General features: G+C 37.6%; 1 protein-coding gene across 1 annotated transcript in view; it reads left to right on the plus strand.

Annotated features, from left to right (window-relative positions):
- Nucleotides 1-18,942, plus strand: part of UVSSA (UV stimulated scaffold protein A) — a 55,327-nt gene that overhangs the window by 3,929 nt on the left and 32,456 nt on the right. Inside the window, exons 2-5 of the mRNA XM_017820686.1 lie at nucleotides 1,493-1,613; nucleotides 2,769-3,185; nucleotides 4,322-4,431; nucleotides 5,047-5,175. Coding sequence (XP_017676175.1) covers nucleotides 1,493-1,613; nucleotides 2,769-3,185; nucleotides 4,322-4,431; nucleotides 5,047-5,175 — 777 coding nt within the window. The remainder of the gene's footprint in view (nucleotides 1-1,492; nucleotides 1,614-2,768; nucleotides 3,186-4,321; nucleotides 4,432-5,046; nucleotides 5,176-18,942) is intronic.

Genomic DNA, 18,942 nt, shown 5'->3' on the forward strand with positions numbered 1-18,942 from the left:
AAGTGTGAAAAGCAACCCAAAGGTTTGAGGAGGCATTTTGACTTCCTAGTAGTATGAAGTACCTCTGCTGTTGTGTGTTACAGGTTTGGCACAGTGGTGCCAACAGGTAGGGCAACTTAGGAGAAGTGTTAGCTCTGTGTGTGGTTTGTGGGTTTGGCTGGCTTTTTTTTTTTTTTTTTTTAATTATCACCAAAATAATTTTATAAACAGTCAGGAGATGCTCTCCTACTTCTGTGTGGAGAGCTATGCAGGCTTGATAGAAGAATCAGATCCTGAAAACCAGAGGAAGCTCAGTGGTGATCCATGTGCTGCTATAGGCTGTGAAGCTAGTTCTTTTCCCTACCATCCTTCATCTCACCCATTTCCCACTAAAAATAAAGAGCTTGGTGAGTGTGCCTCTCTTCCTAAACTGATGGGGACTCTCCATGCCAGTTTCTGTGACAGCTGTTACATAAAAATCACTTATGTGGCTCCAAAACTTTGGTGTAGGATGTCAGTATCTGGGAGCCATTACTGGACATGCTGGATCATCTAAGAGTGGCAATAGTTACAAACCTTCAGCCAGTGCTTGTGCTGTAAACATTGCACCAGAGAGCCTGTGGGCTTCAGCATCAGCAAAGTACAGGCTTCCTTAGCACTCCGTGTCATCTGTGTTGAAGTGAATAAAAGTTAGGTGGTAGCAATCAGGATTGCTGTATTTTTCTTTTTCAAAGGGGTTTCCTTATGTGGTAACACAATCAAGACTCCCTTCCTTAAAGCAGGAGTGAAGATTTACATTTTCAAGCCCTTCTAAGACCAAACTTAAAAAAAACAAACAAGCAAAACAAAACCAAAACCCCACACTGCAAATATTTTAAGAAACACCATTTTGAGTTGTTCAGATTTATATTTATGTTTTACTCATAAGAGAGACCGAATGTTGACTTTTCCCCCAATCCCAAAATCCAACAAACGTAATTGTAAAATCACAAATTTGATCTTTTTTTAATGAATTTGAATGTATTTTACTTTCCTTGCTTACAAAGTTTAGTAAGTGAGATGTATACTTGTGGTGCTTACAAATTTTCCTGGATTTCTTTTACTAATAGTGATCTAGTGTAATGTGTTCATGTAACCTTAATATTTACCCTGCATAGTCTCTTCCTGCCCACTCTCCCTAACTCCTTGTCTCCAGTGCTGTGACAAAAGTCTCCCAAAGCCTAGTTTATTCCTGCACTTCAGGTGTGAAAATCTGTTTTGTTTTTCTACCTTATGATTCCTTTCTGAAAGCCATTGATTCCCAGCAGTCCCTTATTAGTAGAAATAAAAGCTCTGTTCAGAATTGCTGTAGTTATTGATTTGAGGAGGAGAAAAGATAAAAGGAAATGCTGCTGAGCTTCTGGCTGATCGCTGATGTTAGAGGATTTTTCACACAGATAAGGATCTTAGGAAATGGATTTTCTATATATTTCTTACGAGGGATGTTACACTTTTTTCTTCATTTCCTCCTTAGGTGGATTTTCAAGATGTGCACGCCAGAACCGTGGCTGAAAGGAGGAGGGAGGAGGAGAGGCAAAAACGGTTGGATAACGTTTACAAAGAAAAAGTCAAAAGAACTGAAAAAGAAATGGAAGGTCAGTTCTTCTAGTGCGTTTTTGGTTTGGTTTGGTGTTTGTTTTTAAAGCAACCTTTTTTAAGATTACATAAAACAGGAGAGAAGCTATCCAAATAATAGCTGACCATAGATGGTTGGAGCACATTTGTTAGAGCTTGACCCTCCCTCTCACCTAAAGAATATCAAGGGAAACAAGTGACCATCCTGTGAGCTCAGGTAATGTGAAGAGATGGAAAAGAAAGAAAGTGTTATCAAGTGAAAATCTGGTCTGTAATTCAGTCAAGTATGAATGCATAACCCCAAGCAAGCATATCACGAGACTTTTTGGAGCTAGTGGCTTGATTTCTGGGTCATTAACTAGGCACAGACTTCCCAATACCTTCTGGGCTGACGACATTAATTATATTATACATACAGTCATTGGTTCCAGAAGTATAGGTGCGGGAATCCTGCATAAAGTGCAGGATACTTATGACAATTATCATACTGCAGCTGGAAAATATATGTTTAACTAGGGGCTGAGCCCCTGAGATATGTGCATAGCAAACACATTTCTGTAATCCCAGAGAAGAACACAGATAGTATGTTATGCTGTAGTTACAAAGGGTTATTTAATTAAATTACTTTAATATATGTAATGCATTCAACTGTGTCTGCATTTATTCTGTATGCTGGAAATATTTTAAAGCATGAGAGTGGAATTTTAAAGAGATTCAACTTTCTTAAAGAAATTTTTATCAGTAGCATCTCTTTGAGCAAGAACATATATTCATGGCTACACCTATGTGCAACTACAGAATTTACAGCTGTAGAAGGAACACCCACCAACATCACTAAGAATATCCTCACTGAACCTTGTTTTCTATCAAATTCTATGAAGTACTTGTGTCATCTTTACATACTGAAATTTTAGAGAGGATAGGGAAGGGTGGAACCGTGATTCTACATTCCTTACTCAGGAAATTCTAGATTTCCTGCTTAAGAAAAGTATTATTACTTTTATAAGGCCAGTTCCTGCAGCAGAGGGAGATCTGTATGGCTAAATCATCACTGATCACTGGATAAATGGATTCCCCCCTTTGGCAGTCATATTTGTTTTGTAACTCAGTGTCTGCTTTGGAGACATTAACATTTTACAGTATTTAACAATATTCTAAAACAATTGTCTTGATAGAAATGTCCCAAGAGATTGCTGATACACTGACAGAGATGGAAAACTGTTTCCAGCTTCTGATGCCAGATCCTTTCAACTTCGCTGTGAACGATGCGGAACTGGAACCCAACAACCAAATGTCTGCAGCCCCCTCATCCTCCCGTGTGGAAGTTGACCCGTCCTGTTTTGGGTACATGGATGATGAACAGCCATGCTGCAGCAAGGACATTCTTCCTGTTTCTCAGTGTGTCAGAACTGATGGAAACAAAGAGTCAGATGAGAAACAGGAGAAGCCTGAGCAGAAAGAGTTGGATGGAGGCACATGTTCAGAAGTTCAGTCCAGTGACCCTGCTCTTGATGATGATGATTACCAGACTTTTGTTAGGAACCATGGGCTTATTTCACATAAGTACACTCTAGACCTTGAAATCTCCACAGGTACCTGGAAAATTTTTTGACATATAGCTGGAAGTGCTATTTTCACACTTTATGTGAAGTGCTTTGTAGTTGTGGTCTTGGAGTTTTTTCTATTACTTAAAGACTGGGGTTACTGGACACCATTTTGCTTTGGGATTCCTAGATACCACTTTGATTTATTTTGGAGTTCTTTTTCTATTTCTGCTTCATCTTGTAACTGTTCTGAGAAATTTTGGGTGTCCTTGTGTGTGAGTAACAGATTTCACTAATTATCTTCTAGGACTGAAATGTTGTATCAGTTGTTGCAAGTGCATTTCATAGTCCCTATAATGAGTTTCTTGTTTTAAAAAAAATAATCTGTTTACTATGTATAATTTTCTTTCTCATATGCTTCACTCTTCACCTCTTTCTATAGCTGGGCTATAAGCTGCTACTTTAAAAAATCTTGCAGTTGAGTGTTTCTTAAACTTTTCTTTTTCCTTGCTACTGACAGCTTGCAAGAAGCAGTAAGTAGTTTTGCTAGGAAGTCTTTGTTTTATATAACTTTCCCAATGTGAATTACCTCTAGAAAAATTAGGATGGTTTGTATTTTGGAAGTATCCTACAAATACTGTCCTAATGGAATTTCATGTGCAGACAGTAAGGAGGGTTATCTGCTTCTGTTCTTGCTGAGAACAGAATTGGAAAGGAATCTGTGGGATTTATGAATGACTAACATGTGAAAAGTATAATTTTTACTTGGATAGTGGCATAGTTGGCTTTTTTGACAATCAAGTCCCCATTGCCACCAGGGCAGGGATTATTTTATATTGAGTATAATGCCCAGCTCCTTTGAACTTAGGACAAGGTGTAATGTAAACAGTAAGGCTGAACTTGTCTGTGGTTTATTTGGTGATTCCTTAGTAGTGATGGTTTAACAACTCTTTCTGCCATCACTGGACTGAAAATGTCATCTTCTCCCCGGATTTTTTGAATATGTGGATAATGGTAGAATAATTAATACTTAACAGAGAAGCATTCTGATGTTTGTACCTTTCTCTGAAGTGATGAAATATTTTAGACAAATTAATGTCTACTTCCATTTTCCTTCTTTAGCTCCTACACTGAAGACACATAAACAACATGAGCTAACTCTTTTTTTCCCCTGTTTTGAGCAGATATAAAAGTGCAAGAGAATGAAGATAACACTGCCATCATAAACAGTGTCATGGATGCTCACAAACTTCTCAGAAATAAGTTCTGGCCTTCTGTGCAGTCCTGGATTCAGGTGGGATAAAGAGACAACTTTTTTTTTTATTTTTCAATAAACAGATGATGAAGCAAAGACTGGGGTGCAGAAAGTCTTGAGGGAGAGTAAGCCAAGGGGAAAATAAGGTCAAAGAAACATAGGAGCAACTAGAAAAGATTTCTGTTTCAGTAGGGGTGGACCAAAGGAGGCTGCAGGAGCTGTGTAACTTGTTTGATAGCACTCAGCCTTGGGTGTGGTACCAACAGTCAATAATCTGTGTTCTGTTGTGTTTTTTTTTAAGGTACGGTAAAATAGGGCTTTTTGCAAAGGGTTAAAGTAAAACACAACTTGTTTTTGTCAGACACCTCTCTATCAGATAAACAGTATGCCCTGGAGCCTCCTGCATGGAATTTGGCCTGCAGAAAGAAGGACAGTCTTAGGAGATGTTTGTAATAGCTGTTCATTCTTTATTTTCACTAGTTGCTGTTGGTTTTTATATTCTGTATAGGAAAAGAATTGGCTTCACTAATTATTACTTGTAAAACGAAGGAATTTGTGACAATGTCATTTCATTAATTATGAAGGAAAACTAAAAATTTTGTTTTGCTCAGATGTCTAGAAAAATGAGTAAGACATTGTTTTCTTCCTCTGCAGTTACTTACCAGAGCAGGAGTCAATGATGATCGACTAAGATGTGCCATTGAACTCAAGAATAAACTGGAGACTGCTATGAAGAAATACAAGGAAATGAACATTTCCTTCAAAGCAAGAAAAAGAAAAGTGGTGAGCTTCTTAGAATTCTGTTTTACTGGAGAGGACCATTAGTAAAGCTTACCTTGTATACAAAAAAAGCTTTTTTCTCTTAAGCTCTAGTCTGGGAAACTTTTCAACAGAAGTTTTATTGAAAAGTACATTAATTTAGCTGGTTGTAGCTTCACTCAGGGAAGTTGCAGTAAACACCTGTATAATACACCATGGGCCTGGTTATTAGACAAAACCATTTAAAGCATCCCTCTTGTTGTTTAGGATAGAGAAGTGGTTAAGTGCATATTTTATTTACTCATAGTTCCTTCATGTGTAACAGTGTTATGTCCTCAGCTTATTCTGTTCATATTTCTCAGTAAACACTGTACTACTCATGTTCTTTTTCAACTTGCAAAACTGTATGAGTGTCTGTCAGTTCAGTAAAGAAGTTTCTCTGCTGTGCAGTATTTACTCTCTCTAGTAAGCCTGTAATGTGATTGAGGTTACCATGAGAGAACTGGTTATCATATAAGCTTTAGAGCATTAAACTGTTTCACAAAGATTAACTACCTATGACAGTTCTTGTGAAATAGATAGAACTTGTGAATAGACAGAGGCTGGAAGATCAAATATGTTATTGAGGTCCAAAAAGGAGTCTAATGGCTTGTTTGTGTAACTAAAAAGCAGAGCTGCATAATACTCATTTCTGTTGGCTGTGATCAAACGAAATTACTGTATAGCTTGACATGAAAATAAGTGGTTTGGGTCAGGGTTCAGACTAGAGTCTGGTTTGGATTTACTGGATTGTAAGAATCTAATCTGGACATTATCCTTTGGACTACATTGTGGTAGCCTCATTTAGCCATGACTGAGTGTTGCAGACTTTGCTTTCGTTGTGCAAATGGAGCTTAATCAAGATTAATCTGGTTCATCATCTTAACACCTGCTGATGTGCCACACCAGTCAAAAATGCCAACTCTGAATGAAAAGTACTGAAAGACTGTCTTGTCAGAGGTTTTTTTTCTCCAGTGAAATATGTGTGCTACCTTTATGCAACCAGCTATGAAGGAATCCAGACATCTGCTGTCATTCCTGCCATTTGCTTGACAGGGCTTCATTTGCTGCACCTCTGCATGGAATATTGGTTGCTATATTTCTTACAAGATATAAAGGACATTCAAGCCTTGATTTTCGTGTGTGTGTGTGTGTGTATGTGCATGTGGATGTGTTTGAAGTGGTATTGTTACCACTTCTGGAGAGTGATCAGTGCTATCTATATGTTTATGTAGCATGTTTGTAAGTAATATCTCTATTAGTTTGAAAGCTAATAAATTCCATTGTTAAAAGGGAAAAAAAGGAAAATAATAACAGTGCTCACAAAGAATACTTTCAAAATGAGGTGATGCAGATTGAGTTAACTTAAGCATTGAAAACAATATATAATTATACCTAGGGTTTTTCTCCAGTGGAAAACAACCAAATTTAGTGTTAGTGCTGAGTTATTTTAAATTTATAACCTGAACATAAAGAGCTTTGTACTGCAGATGGAAACTGTATAAATTATATTTTATTCATGTGTCAGATGACTTTATTGAAACGTAAAAACATGGTAAATTGAGAGTCTGATAGAACAAAATAAACAGAATCTCTTAGACCATGGTTATTAAATCCCCATCTGTCAAATATTTACATGTCAGCATGTGAAATACTACACACAGCTCTTCTTTAGTGCAACACTGCTGCCTGTGTTATGTATTGTGGCTCTGTCTGTCCTTGTGTCCTTGGAGCTGTAGCTCTTGCCATGCCAAAGTTTTACTGCTTTCTGTGTCTTTAAACCCCGGAGAAGAAGTGCTGATGTTCTGTCTGTCCTTCAGAGCCCTGGCTCTGAGCCACCCTGTCCCAACAGCACGAGGCGTTACGGATGTTATTGGTGGCACATGGAAGCAGTGAGTGCTGTACCTGCTCAGTGTGGAGATGAGAAATGAAGGGGAGCATTTATAGCAAATATAAAACAGAATTATCAGGACTTGGGGACTTAGGCTTGCCCATTCTCCTCAGACTTTTTACATCTTCTTTGTAAAGAAGATGTAAATCTCCATGCTTCTGTGGTCACTAATTTTCCCCCTTTTCATCTGTTCTTTTCTGTGCTTTGTTTCTGTTCTGTCTGGGAACAGAGGGAGTAAAGGTTTTGCCCATCCTCAAACTGAGATCAAGAAAGTTGATAAAGTGAAGGGTTTAGTGAGAGACAGTGAACCTGGAGATTTATTACTGTGAACTCTAACTATCAATCCCACAGAGATTTAAATTGCCACTTGAGAGAAGGTCTAGAAGTCCCTTACTATCGCCTGTGGCTGAAATGCAAGTAATTGTATATATCTGGAGTAATTCTTGATGCTGCAGTTTAATATGAATATACCAGTAGTATAGCTGGATATAAATTATACTGCAGAGAAGAAATTGGTGGTTACCTGGCCTACATTCACAGAAGAATCATATTTTTTGGTGCACAAGGTGTGTGCTTTTGGCAATCCTAATTATTACATCCATACTTTCCATTGTTTCTCGTTTCATTTTCCATATCATGGAGCACTAGCCCGCAAGGCAGGACTTGTGGGCAATCACAAACTTGTTAGAAAATTAGCACAAATTATTTTCTCTGGAAGTTTTTTTTACCTCTCCTGAAAAATGGAAAAGTCTCACTGCTTTGCAAAGTACAGAACTTTCTGTAGGTTTATGGAGCTTCACTTCCACAAAGTCACTTGAAGGAAAGCACAGGACTTGATACAGTGAGACAGTTTGACTTAAAATGGTTTATAGTGACATAAGCAATAACCACTTCTTTCTTTTCTCTTCAGTGAGAGTGAAGAACTCAAACCATCAGAGAGCCTTAATTACAGGGAGGGCCATAATTTCCATGTGACACTGAGACCCTGCCAGCACCAGTAGCCTGTGGCACCATTTTGCACTTGCCTCTCAGGAGCAGTGGCAGGAGAGGGAAAAGAAAAACAAAGGTTGTTCTTTGACTGTCTAGAAACAAATCCCTGGCAGCAGATTTTATAATTATTAATACATCTCTGCTGCCCAGAGATTCCCTCTTCCCATTTCTGTGCCCCCAGCAGATCAGAAGTAATCAAGACATTTTTTCTGAGCTGTTACTGTTTCAAATGGGTGGGAGGTGGACAAAGAATGACAGACCTGCTGTGTTGGTCAAAGGCAAGCGGGTTTTTGTGTGCTTACACAAATGTAGTTAAAGTCTTGTTTGGGTGAATCAGGTTTCTGACAGAAACTGCACTTTGGGAGTATAAACAAGAGTTTTGAAATCCGTTTTTCTGTGAATGTGTGTTTTAGCCGAATCCAGGGGGAAGAGGGTGAGAGCTGTAGAAGGGCTTTTATTTCACGGTACCTGGATGCTCGGACATAATCCCTTTTTTCTCTGAAAGCCTGCTCGGGATAATTCCAGTGCCCAGTAGAGGGAGTGCATACTGCATGCTCCACATTTTTCTCTGTGCCACCTTGATCCAAAGCCAGCCATTGGCTCAGTCTGTGTTTTCAGGTAAACTTACTACAACAGCAGTATACCAGAGACCCTTCGAGTTAATTCTTGACTCGATTTACATGAGTTATTATACAAGTACAATTGTAATTATTGGCTGAGATTGGTGTAGATATTTCTGTTTCTAGAGGCTTAATTATTTTGTAGGAATAACTTACTTATGGCTAAATTGTTCTCTAAAAGTAGTTTTGCTAGTTAAAAATCATCCTGGTTTTTGATGTCTTCCTCCTTTTCTTGAAATACTAGATTTTAATTGTTTTTCTTGTTTAGTGTCTGATTTGCAGCTGATAAGATGCAAATGATCCTGCAATTTTAAAAGCTGTGAGAGGACAAGTATATACTGTGTTTTAAATCATGCACACTACCTTTCACTTACATCCTTTCCATAAAGGATTAGCCATTAGGATAATACTTGAAGTCTTGACATTATTGATAGAAATGTAGCTCATCAGTGGTATTTTGTACTCTGAAAGTATGGCTATCTCTTATGTAATTACTTTGGGAAGCTGTGGAATGTTTAGTACTCAGGGTGTCTAAAACTTGGACTGACAGAATCCAGTAGGAAAGATGATGTGAGAAACATCCTGCTCGTTTGTCTGTCAGCAGAGTGGTCATTTAACAAGCCTGTTACGTGTTGGATTTTAAATTTTGAGTTACATTAACTACCAGGGATATATAGTTTTTCATTAACTGTATTCATTACTTTTTGTTTCACCTTTCCTTATCTTCTGTCAAATCTGAGCGCGCGCTTGGATCTTGATTTATTCGTGTACTTAATTTTATCCATGTGAAACATCTGCTTGAACTCAATAATGCCATTAATAATTAGATCTGGAGGAGCCTGTCCTTGTGTTGTCCAGAACCTGATCTGATACTCAAACCTCACTGTAATACAATTCAGATTTTTTTCTGAAAGAGTAATGTCAGAAAATGGCAACAAATTTATAATTTAAATATTTGCTGCTCATAATTTAGTCTTAAAATATTTTAATATTTTAACACTAAAAGGTTAAGATTTTAATATGTTGTAAATTAAACCAAGAGTTCTACCAATTAGTTGGCTATAAGACCATTTCTGCCTTTTTTTCGACATATTCAACTGCAGTTTGGCATTTGAGCAATGCTAACAAGTTATTTCTATCTAATCATTTTGTAGCTTTATAACCAGCTCTTCTCAAGTCTGACTTTTATTTAAGTCAGTGCCTCCTTTAGAAAAAAAAAAGCTGGACTTGAGTTTTCTAAAATGAAGCAAAGGCTGCATTGTTTTCTCTTTCTGCTTCTTTCTGCAGCCATAGAGAATCCAGTCCAGCTGACAGCTTTCTGTAACAGCTTCTTGTACTCCCATCCCTATGCTTTATCCTCTTTTCTTCATCTTAGAGAAGTTGTTTCTGGGGGGTGAGTAATTGTCCCTAGTAATCCCTCATGGTGCCTGGACCCACATCTGCTAAAACATACTGATACCACAGAGCAAGAGAGACACCTTTGTAGAGAAGTCTTTTCCTCAGGTGCTGCTTTTAAACCTTAACAGAGTTGCCCTTTGAAAACTGGAAGCATTTCATGTTAAGATTTGAGTAGTAACTCGATGTTGATTGTTAGTATGTTTTCTAAAACTTTAGAGAGATATAGGAATATTTAATATAATTGGCATTACACCTAAAGATGTCCTTTATCAGATTCTATATATTGTTAGCATGTAATGTGTTCAGAATAAATAAAATCTAATAACATTTGTATTGTGAAATTGGTAGCCCCGGCAACATTTTAGTTTGGTTTTTTTTCCTGGCTAATGTTTATCAAAAAAGCCATGTCAACCATAACTGTAAGAGTAAACAGAAAATATTAAATAAGTCATACATTTATGCTTCCTCTTCCCTCCTCCTCGTTTTAATTGTCATGCTATAATTATTTCTCTGAAACATCTCTTTTGTAACCACCTTTCAGCTAAGAGGGCTTTCTAGTTTTGCAGGTCTCATTAGGATGTAGGACTGATACAAACCAAAACACTGTAAAATTAACCCTCAGAACAGTGCTCGCTCGTTCAAGTGTCTGATCAGCCGAGTGATGGCTTTGGTTGAGTTTTCTTCTTTTCTAGAGCTGAATTGCTGCTGTGGTGTGTTTTATGCTTTGCCCTGGCTGTGCAGCCTGCCCCTGCTGTGGAGTTATTAAAAATATCTTGTTATGCAGATCTAGCCATGAATTCTTAAGGTTGTCACTGTGACGACCTCTGATCCCCATCTGATTCGCAGGTCGCACAATGCAATTTGGAGCTCTTCTAATAGACTGTAAAATAAAGTGGGATGTCTCTATCATCAAGTTAACCCTTATGTTAAGTATTTAAGTTTTTCAGGCCCAAGGGTCATCTCCCTTGATTCATCTATGAATACTGAGCAGTGTGTACTCTGCAGGTAGTAGATATAAATTTGCTTCCTGCTTTCTATCCATCCTACCTTGCAAGGGGAAACAGTACATTGAATTTATTTGTGAGGTTCATGAAGGTACATTGCTAAACATGTATTTATGAAAACAGAAAATTTTCAGGCTTGGAGCACGTACTAAGTTAACACATACATTTAAATTTAAATGCAGTAATATTGAAGTAAATATATCCACATCTAAAATATCTTTGTTTCTAAAATCCACAGTCAGGAATATTATGTAAGGTTATGTGTCCTGCATAGAATAATTTGTTGACTTTTCTGTAATAAATTAGGCTTATTTTATCAAGCTGTATATTCACCTGTTAAAAATACAGCATCTGAAATAATTTTTAACAAATGTGCAGTTCAGGTTCATTCATAAATGTTATCATTGAAGTCAGCTGCAATGGAGTTACTGATTTTATGGTGTGTGTGTGCACAGACTGACTCATGAGACGGAGGCATGTGTGCATTGGTGGTGGATACAAAGTTTTGGCAGCACAATTTGCTCTGGTGTAAGTGATAGTTGGTAATCCATCAAATGCAGTAGGACTTTTTTTTGCATGGATGAGTGCTAATGGGAATCTTGTTATAGCACATTTTAGATGAAAATCACGTTTTCCAAAATTTCATAAAGAAAAGGACTAGTAATGAGAATTTTTCCCCTCCTCAGCTCTAAAATTTAGCTTTTATCATGTGTAGGCCTCTGAATCATAAAAAAGTTAAATAACTCAGTGTTGCCTAAAATATTTCCAGGCATCATAGGAGTACAGTTCATAAATCACTTGGACTAGCTGAAAAGCTCTGGAAAACCGAGAGACTTCTCTGGGGAGTGGTAAAGAAAGAGGTAATTTTGGCTGACCATGTTGTTAATAGACCATAAACCAACCTTTTGGTCCAGAAATGGGTATAGCCAGTCCTGGATCTCACAGTCAGTGGCTTTAAACAATTCCATCTGGAGTGGTGTGCTGCAAAATGGGGAGTCTGGAAGGAAAAAAGGAGGGGAGCTCATATGTAGTGGCTGTTCAGGGTAGCACTTGTAACCTTGACATTGGCTGCCCCACCACTGCTTTCTTCTCTGTTGACAAAATGAGGCCTTTCCTGCTGCTTGTAGGAAGGGAAAACACCTTGGGAGCTCTGCTCTGGCTACATTCCTGTCTGAGCATGGACTCTAAACGTGATTGCATGTCACTTGGCTTGTAGCTTTGCTGTCTTCATCACACCACAGTCTTTGAACCTGCAAACCTTTCCTTTTGTGTTAAGATGAATGAAAAACTGAATAGAACTTTACAGAGTTTCCTTACTCACAGTTATCCATGAGTTAAGAAGAAGCCAAGTCTGGTTCTTAAGGTGTGGGTAATACTTTATTTCATCCATTCTACAATTCCTGAAATGTTAAAAATTAAATTCTGCCAGGTGTTTCTTAGTGTGTTATGCAGCTACCTGATCTACTTCTTATCAGGTGGAGTTCTTTGTGCAGGTTGCTGTTGTACAGGGAACAGCAGCTTATATATCTTTGCAATGATTTTATGGTTGGCTTAAATATGATCTGAACACAACCAGAAATCAAAAGGGATAGTCCTGTCTCTGTTTCTTCCCCTAATGATTCCCAGTGCCTCCCTTGTACCCACGGTAGAGCTCCTGTTGCAGCAGGAACCTGAACTGGCTGGAACCTAATCCAGAGAAGATTTTTGTAGCAGCATTAAGCTCAGATAGTGAGAGTGTCCCTTTCAGAAGCCGAATAAACTCAGGTAATGCAGCTTATGAAGGTCAATCTTTACTTAATCAGAGAATCCAAACTGATGGAGTGATACATGATTAGCTCATCTCCCAGTGTGAATGAAAAACTGGATGAACAAAAGATAGCAGATACTGCTGTTAAATATATTGGGTTTTTACTATGTAATAAGCTGTAGTGCTTGATGTATGTACAGCAGCTGCAGGGGACAAGTACATTGCTGTACTTCTAAAAGTAAGGTGCAACCTTTATTTTTTTATAAATATTACACAAAGACATTTAAGGGACTGACACTATAGTCCCTCTTGATAAAGCAAATTAAATATAGGTATCAAATGTCAGCATGAATTTGGTGGGAACCAATTCTCTTTTGTTTTGGGGGAATTAATTAAATAAGGTAGCAGACTTTGTTTTTAGCTCACAGGGATGCATGAAATGGAACAGCATTGTTAGACCTGGAGACCTTTGGTAGTTTAACTAAAACTGAATGTGATACTGATTTTATGAAAAACGTGGGATATGCAAGAGAACTTTTACCTTTTTAATGAACTTACCTAAGGTTTAAGATGGTTTATGCAACCAAGTACTTTTGGTTTTGCTGGATGGTAGAAGCCCAAGTAGTGAGGTATGAAAATACATCTGAGGCTACATCTTGAGTGGTTATTGCTAAAGAAATACTAATCTTGCCTTGCAATGTCTTCCTGAGGTAATAATTTTGTTAAATGCACCAGTTTTCTAGACTACCTTTATTTGCTGTCCTCTGTGAAACTGTAAATGCCCACGCTGGTCCAATGGGTACATTGGACATACCAGTTTCCTTTGAACGATGATTCATCAAGATGAAAGTTTTTTTGAATTGTTGCACCTTAAAACCTACTGATCTTTCTGAGTAAAACTTTTTCTGCTTTTTATTAAAATCCCTCCTAAGCTTATCTGGGACCTTGAGCCTGCCAGGGTCCAGAGATGCAGGAGCTGGTAACACAGACTGATAAAAGAGAGAGCTTTGGCACAAAATCTTGAGTAAACCTTGAGTAAGGACTGTGAAAATACTCACAAACTCTAGCTAGTGTGCACTGCTTTAGTGAAAAACTGGTTCAGTGGGTAGTTGTTATATTTCTAAAGCAATTTGAAGCAAGGTTTGCTCATTCTCCAGCTAGTTGGTGCTAAGTGTTGGGCTGGAACCCTCTGAGTGTTTTTACTAACTTCTGGAAATTAGGAAATAACGTGAAAAGTGCATTCCTCAATAAAAGTCAGCCTGGCCAAGAAGCCTGTGTGCTGTTGAGCAACTACAAATAGAATGAATGGTGATACTTTTACGGGTAAACATAAAATGTGCTTTGCCTGGACCACATATCTAATTTGCAGTTGTCGAGGTTTGAATTTATGCCTGGATCATGGAGTGAAGGGGAGGGAGAGCATGTGGGAGGTCCCTATAAATACAGCTCTGTTAATAGTTTGTGTTTTCCTTGTGTTGCACACAGGAAAACTCAAGCACTGTTCTAAAATCCATACAAATGCCAGCATTTATTTGCACATCATCCTGTGTTGGATGACTATATATAAAGGAATGGAAAAGGAGGAACTTGTCCTTACATGTAAGATACACTGTTTGACTATTCAGTTTCCATTACTGGCACTGAAGAAATTATTTTTACCCCAGTCGCTGTTTTCTTACATAGAATGTTCCCAGATTTCATTTAATATGACTGCAGTATGTTTTGTGTTGAGGTTGAATAAAAAAAAATGTATGTGCTTAAGGTTGCCCCTCTAACTAGGTTCTATGGCAATAAATATTCTGGTTCCCTAACCAAAATCTTCTAGAAGAATATTTAGTTGGCTTTGAGTAGATGCACATGAGATATTGGCATGGTGGAATAATTTGCAAGATCTTTCAGTGAGGGTATTAGCATATAAATAGCAGATGCAATGACGACCATCACAGCTGAGTACATTTAATTTTTAGTTTATAAGATAGAATGGGTTTTTAAATGCATAGCCATCAAGCCTGCTGAAAGACAAATGAAGTTTAGAGTTCACTTGTCTGAGGATGCCTTACATCATTTTTTTTCTAAAAGGGAAACAGGCACACATAAAACTGAGCAAAAGTGATTTCTTGGGTGAAAAGTAATTGAGATTGCAAACCAAGTTAATTAGACCATGCAAAATTTATTTAATGGTCCTAGCTGTAGTTTGTGGGTGGTGTTTCAGTAAGTAGATATGACTACTTCATGTGCTATCTTTTCTCTTCCTTCTTTTTCTACAGTAATTAGTAAAGGCTGTACATCTACTCCTATAAACTGATTGCATTGTGTATTTCAATCATTTTATTGCTTGCTTTAATTACGATTGCAGGGACCCGGGTTTTTAAATCCTCGTAACAGAACGTAGCAGTCAATTTGTATAAAAGTGAGAAAAGGGCCAAAAGCTTTTCTTCACATCTTTTCAAGTGTTGTGTGGTGGGTGGAGGCTTTTTTTTGCATTTCTTCCTGGTTGGGATGGATGAACAAGGCCTTTAACTGGAGCTGTGGTTGCCCTGAGCTGCACTCGCAGCCAGAGGTTGTTGGAGTGTTGACTCCAAAGTAAAAGAGACGATTGCATTTCTGCTGGCACCCAGTGTTTGTTTCCAGGATTTTCAGTAATGAAGAGTAATAAGGAAACATCTGCTTTTTCAGGTGTTGGGTATTTTTTTTTTTATGAGTTAGGGAGTAAATGGTTTGATCTAGTCAGCACTGTTTTAAGTTTTTAGTGAAAATCAGGTGAATGGAGAAGATGTTTTAAGTGATTACGGTGAAAGTCATGCATGTGTATTTTCTATCTTTTTTTAAAACCATATTCTCATATGTAAATAAGTTCAGCTCAAGAATCTGGAAATTGCCTAGCCAAACCCTATTTCCTCTCACCGTGAGATATCTAGTCAGGAACACTACCAAGTGAAAAAAACCCCAGCCAACTCCCATAATAATTTTGCAAATGATTCTGCGACTTAGATAAATTAATAAATAAATAAAGGTCGGCATTTTAGAGCAGATTAACAGGAAAAAAAGATCCCTTCTCCATGCAACTTGAAGAGCAGTGGTGGTGCAAGCAGCCACTGGTCTCTGGGAATCTGGTCTGCCTTCAGGGGATCCATTCTCTAGTTGCAGAGGGGAGGTAGTTCACCCTCCGTCTCTGATGGTGCCCTGTGTTAGTGACTCTCCTCATATCACATGATAATTAGAATGGATTTGAAACCAGGTCGTTTTTTTTCCACGTTCTTTGACAGGTGTTTGAGAAACAAGCAGTTGCATGACTACTTATCTTGGAGGTGCTTAATTCGTACACTACAAGGAAAGCTTTGCGTTGAGGTATTTATCACTTGCACTTCTTCAGACATGGCACGCTAGAAATGTCATATTGCTTGTCTTTATCTTAGTCTCCTTTTTCTTGTTTGCAAATACCTAACCACTCATTCCTAAAGGATTATCATTTACTAATTCTGCCACTTAAAATATTGTCTTAAATATTTATTTCTTCTGATTTAATGGTGGATTTTTTTTGTTGCTTTGGTTTGGTTTGGTTTTTTTTTTTAATTGACTGAAGAAGTTTACCTGTAGTGGAAATGTAGATTGTAGGTGGTTGAGTTTTCATACTGCATCTGTAGATGTTGCTTTGGAGCTTCCTTCATGCTTAAAAAATGGAATTTAAAAAAAAGAAGATACTTTTCCGACTAAGAGTGTTGCCCATGAGCTCTCCCGCTCTCTGTAGAAAGGGAATGGAACAAACCAGCATAAATGGGATGGTGCTGATGAAGTACCAGTGGAATGAGGTAAATTGAGATGTAACTACCCAATACTACTATGCAACTTCTTGAATTTCCACCAGGGACTACTTTAGTATTTTAAAGTAAAAAGATAATTTACTTATCTGGTTGAAGATTTTATCAAGATAAAGACTTTATATCTGTTTGAAGGGAAAAGGGGGCTTAATTCCTGATAGTTAGCTAAGCAGTTAATTTTTTTTACAGGAAATCTAAATTTAATAGAAGACCCTAGGGAAATTCAAGGGTGTGAACAATACGCATAATATTTTATGAAAATGACCCCCATATTTAAAATCTGGCATTATATGTTATGCATTGTAGCACCAAGTCCACATCTACCTTTTAGAAAATTAAAACACATAAATTCTGTTTAGTGTTTGATATGTGCTGCACTAGCTGAAAGCCATAATGCCCCTAAAACCTTGGGTTGCTTTTCACCTTTCATAAATTCCTGGGTAGATTCTATACAAAAAATAATTTTCAGCTCCGTGGCTCATTGTTATTCAAACTTGATTGATCGTCGTCATTTACTCAGTGAGGAAGTTAAGTGCTCCTGTCATTTCCAAAGAGTATAATTGGGACGTTTCACAGGTCAGCGGTAGTGACAGGTTTCCCTTTTGATTAGTGTTAGACTGATAACAAAAATTACAGTTTCCTATGATTAATGTTTTCTATAGTACTTGAATGCACAGCTCATGGATTGTACCTAAACAAAGTGAATTTGCATCTGATTATGCCTTTTCTCTGTCGGGCTTTTCACGTGCTTTAAAGTTTTAGGCCATGCAGGTTATACAGCAAAGTTGCTTCTAATGCAGTTTTTCAAGTTGGGGATTAGAGAAGCCCACTGAATTTTTTGTGTGTTACTGTATGGAGAGATACATGCCTCCAGTGACATGGGAACAAATTTGGGGAAATTTCAATTAAAGGTAGTACCCAGCATTCCCTCTAGTCCTGGTACTAGTCTAGTACTGGTATTATATCCCCCCTACTTCAGGTATAATCTGGCAATTATAGTTAAATTATCAGTCTGAACCGAGTTTTCTTTCTCTTGACACTGTTTCTCAGTTCCTTAAACCTGTTGCTGTTTATTTGTTTATAGACTGCTGAGTAAAAACTGTGGAAACACACTGAATTTACTTTCCCTGTTTTATGATGTGAAAATTGATCAGCTTGTACATTATGGCACAAAGTTGTAGACTAAGATAATCTATGACAAGTTTTATCTTGGTGAAATCTTTTTTTGATAGCTAGATGAGAAATGGAACCTGAGTGTGGAAAGTATGATGTTGTCCATCCAGCTTGTAGCAAAATGGGAGTGAAGGTTATTTCTGAATTTAATTTAATAGATGAAAAGGGGGTGACTGCACCAGCAGAATATCAAAACCAAAATACAAGCAAACTTCTCTTCAATCTTTAGCCCTCTTCTCTTCTGCAGTACGAAGCCTGATGATTTTTTTCTTTCTAAAGGCCATTGGGAAGGTCTTCTGAAAGTTGTAGTTTAACACACAGATGTTCTGCTTTCAAGTCTAGTGGCTTTGGGAGTCTGTGATTAGTGGTGGAACATTTGACCCTCTCTTTGGTTAAACTCTGTTTTGGCTCAGTGTGCATCTGTCTTGGCCAGGCCAGGTACAGCCTGAATTGCTGCTTGCTTTTACATGAGGAAGAACAATCGCAGTGGGAAACAAAAAGTAAACCTGGGTGCAGGATCCTCCAGGATAGCCTGACTGTTGGCAGCTCTCGAGGGAGGGATAATTGTCCTGAAGAGACTGAGCTGTGGCTCTTACCTGTCTTTGACAGCAGCATACTCTCAAACATGATTATGATGAGTCTTTATTTTAAAATGAAGACTAATCAGTTGTTCTATGGTAAGAATGAAATAGTAAATCAATTCTAGTCTTCAGGACAGTAAATCTTTTTTTTTTTTCTCTTTCTTTTTTTCACTGGAACTGCAGCTTTCTTAAATCAAAGTAACTTTTTAAACAAAGGGAAGAATCTTACTTCTACTTTGTACCATCCATTCATTATGTGTTGATGTGTATCAATGTGTATTAATATAAATTAACATTTGGTATTACAAATTAATTCATTCCAGCTTACAAATAATACTGACCAAAAAAAAAACCAATTTCTTAAAAAAGTTATTTATATTGAACTACATTCAATAAATCAAGATTGGTTTCTAGGTTTTTGGTTTCAGAGTATATGTATGATTTAAAGGAATTCAGCTGTGACACAAGATTAGAGTAGTGCATTAAATTGGGAAAATTCTGCTTCAGGCAAAACCGGCAGTATCCTCTGG

The sequence above is a fragment of the Lepidothrix coronata genome, unplaced genomic scaffold, assembly GCF_001604755.1.
Source record: "Lepidothrix coronata isolate B3197 unplaced genomic scaffold, Lepidothrix_coronata-1.0 Scaffold85, whole genome shotgun sequence".
Lineage (NCBI taxonomy): Eukaryota > Metazoa > Chordata > Aves > Passeriformes > Pipridae > Lepidothrix > Lepidothrix coronata.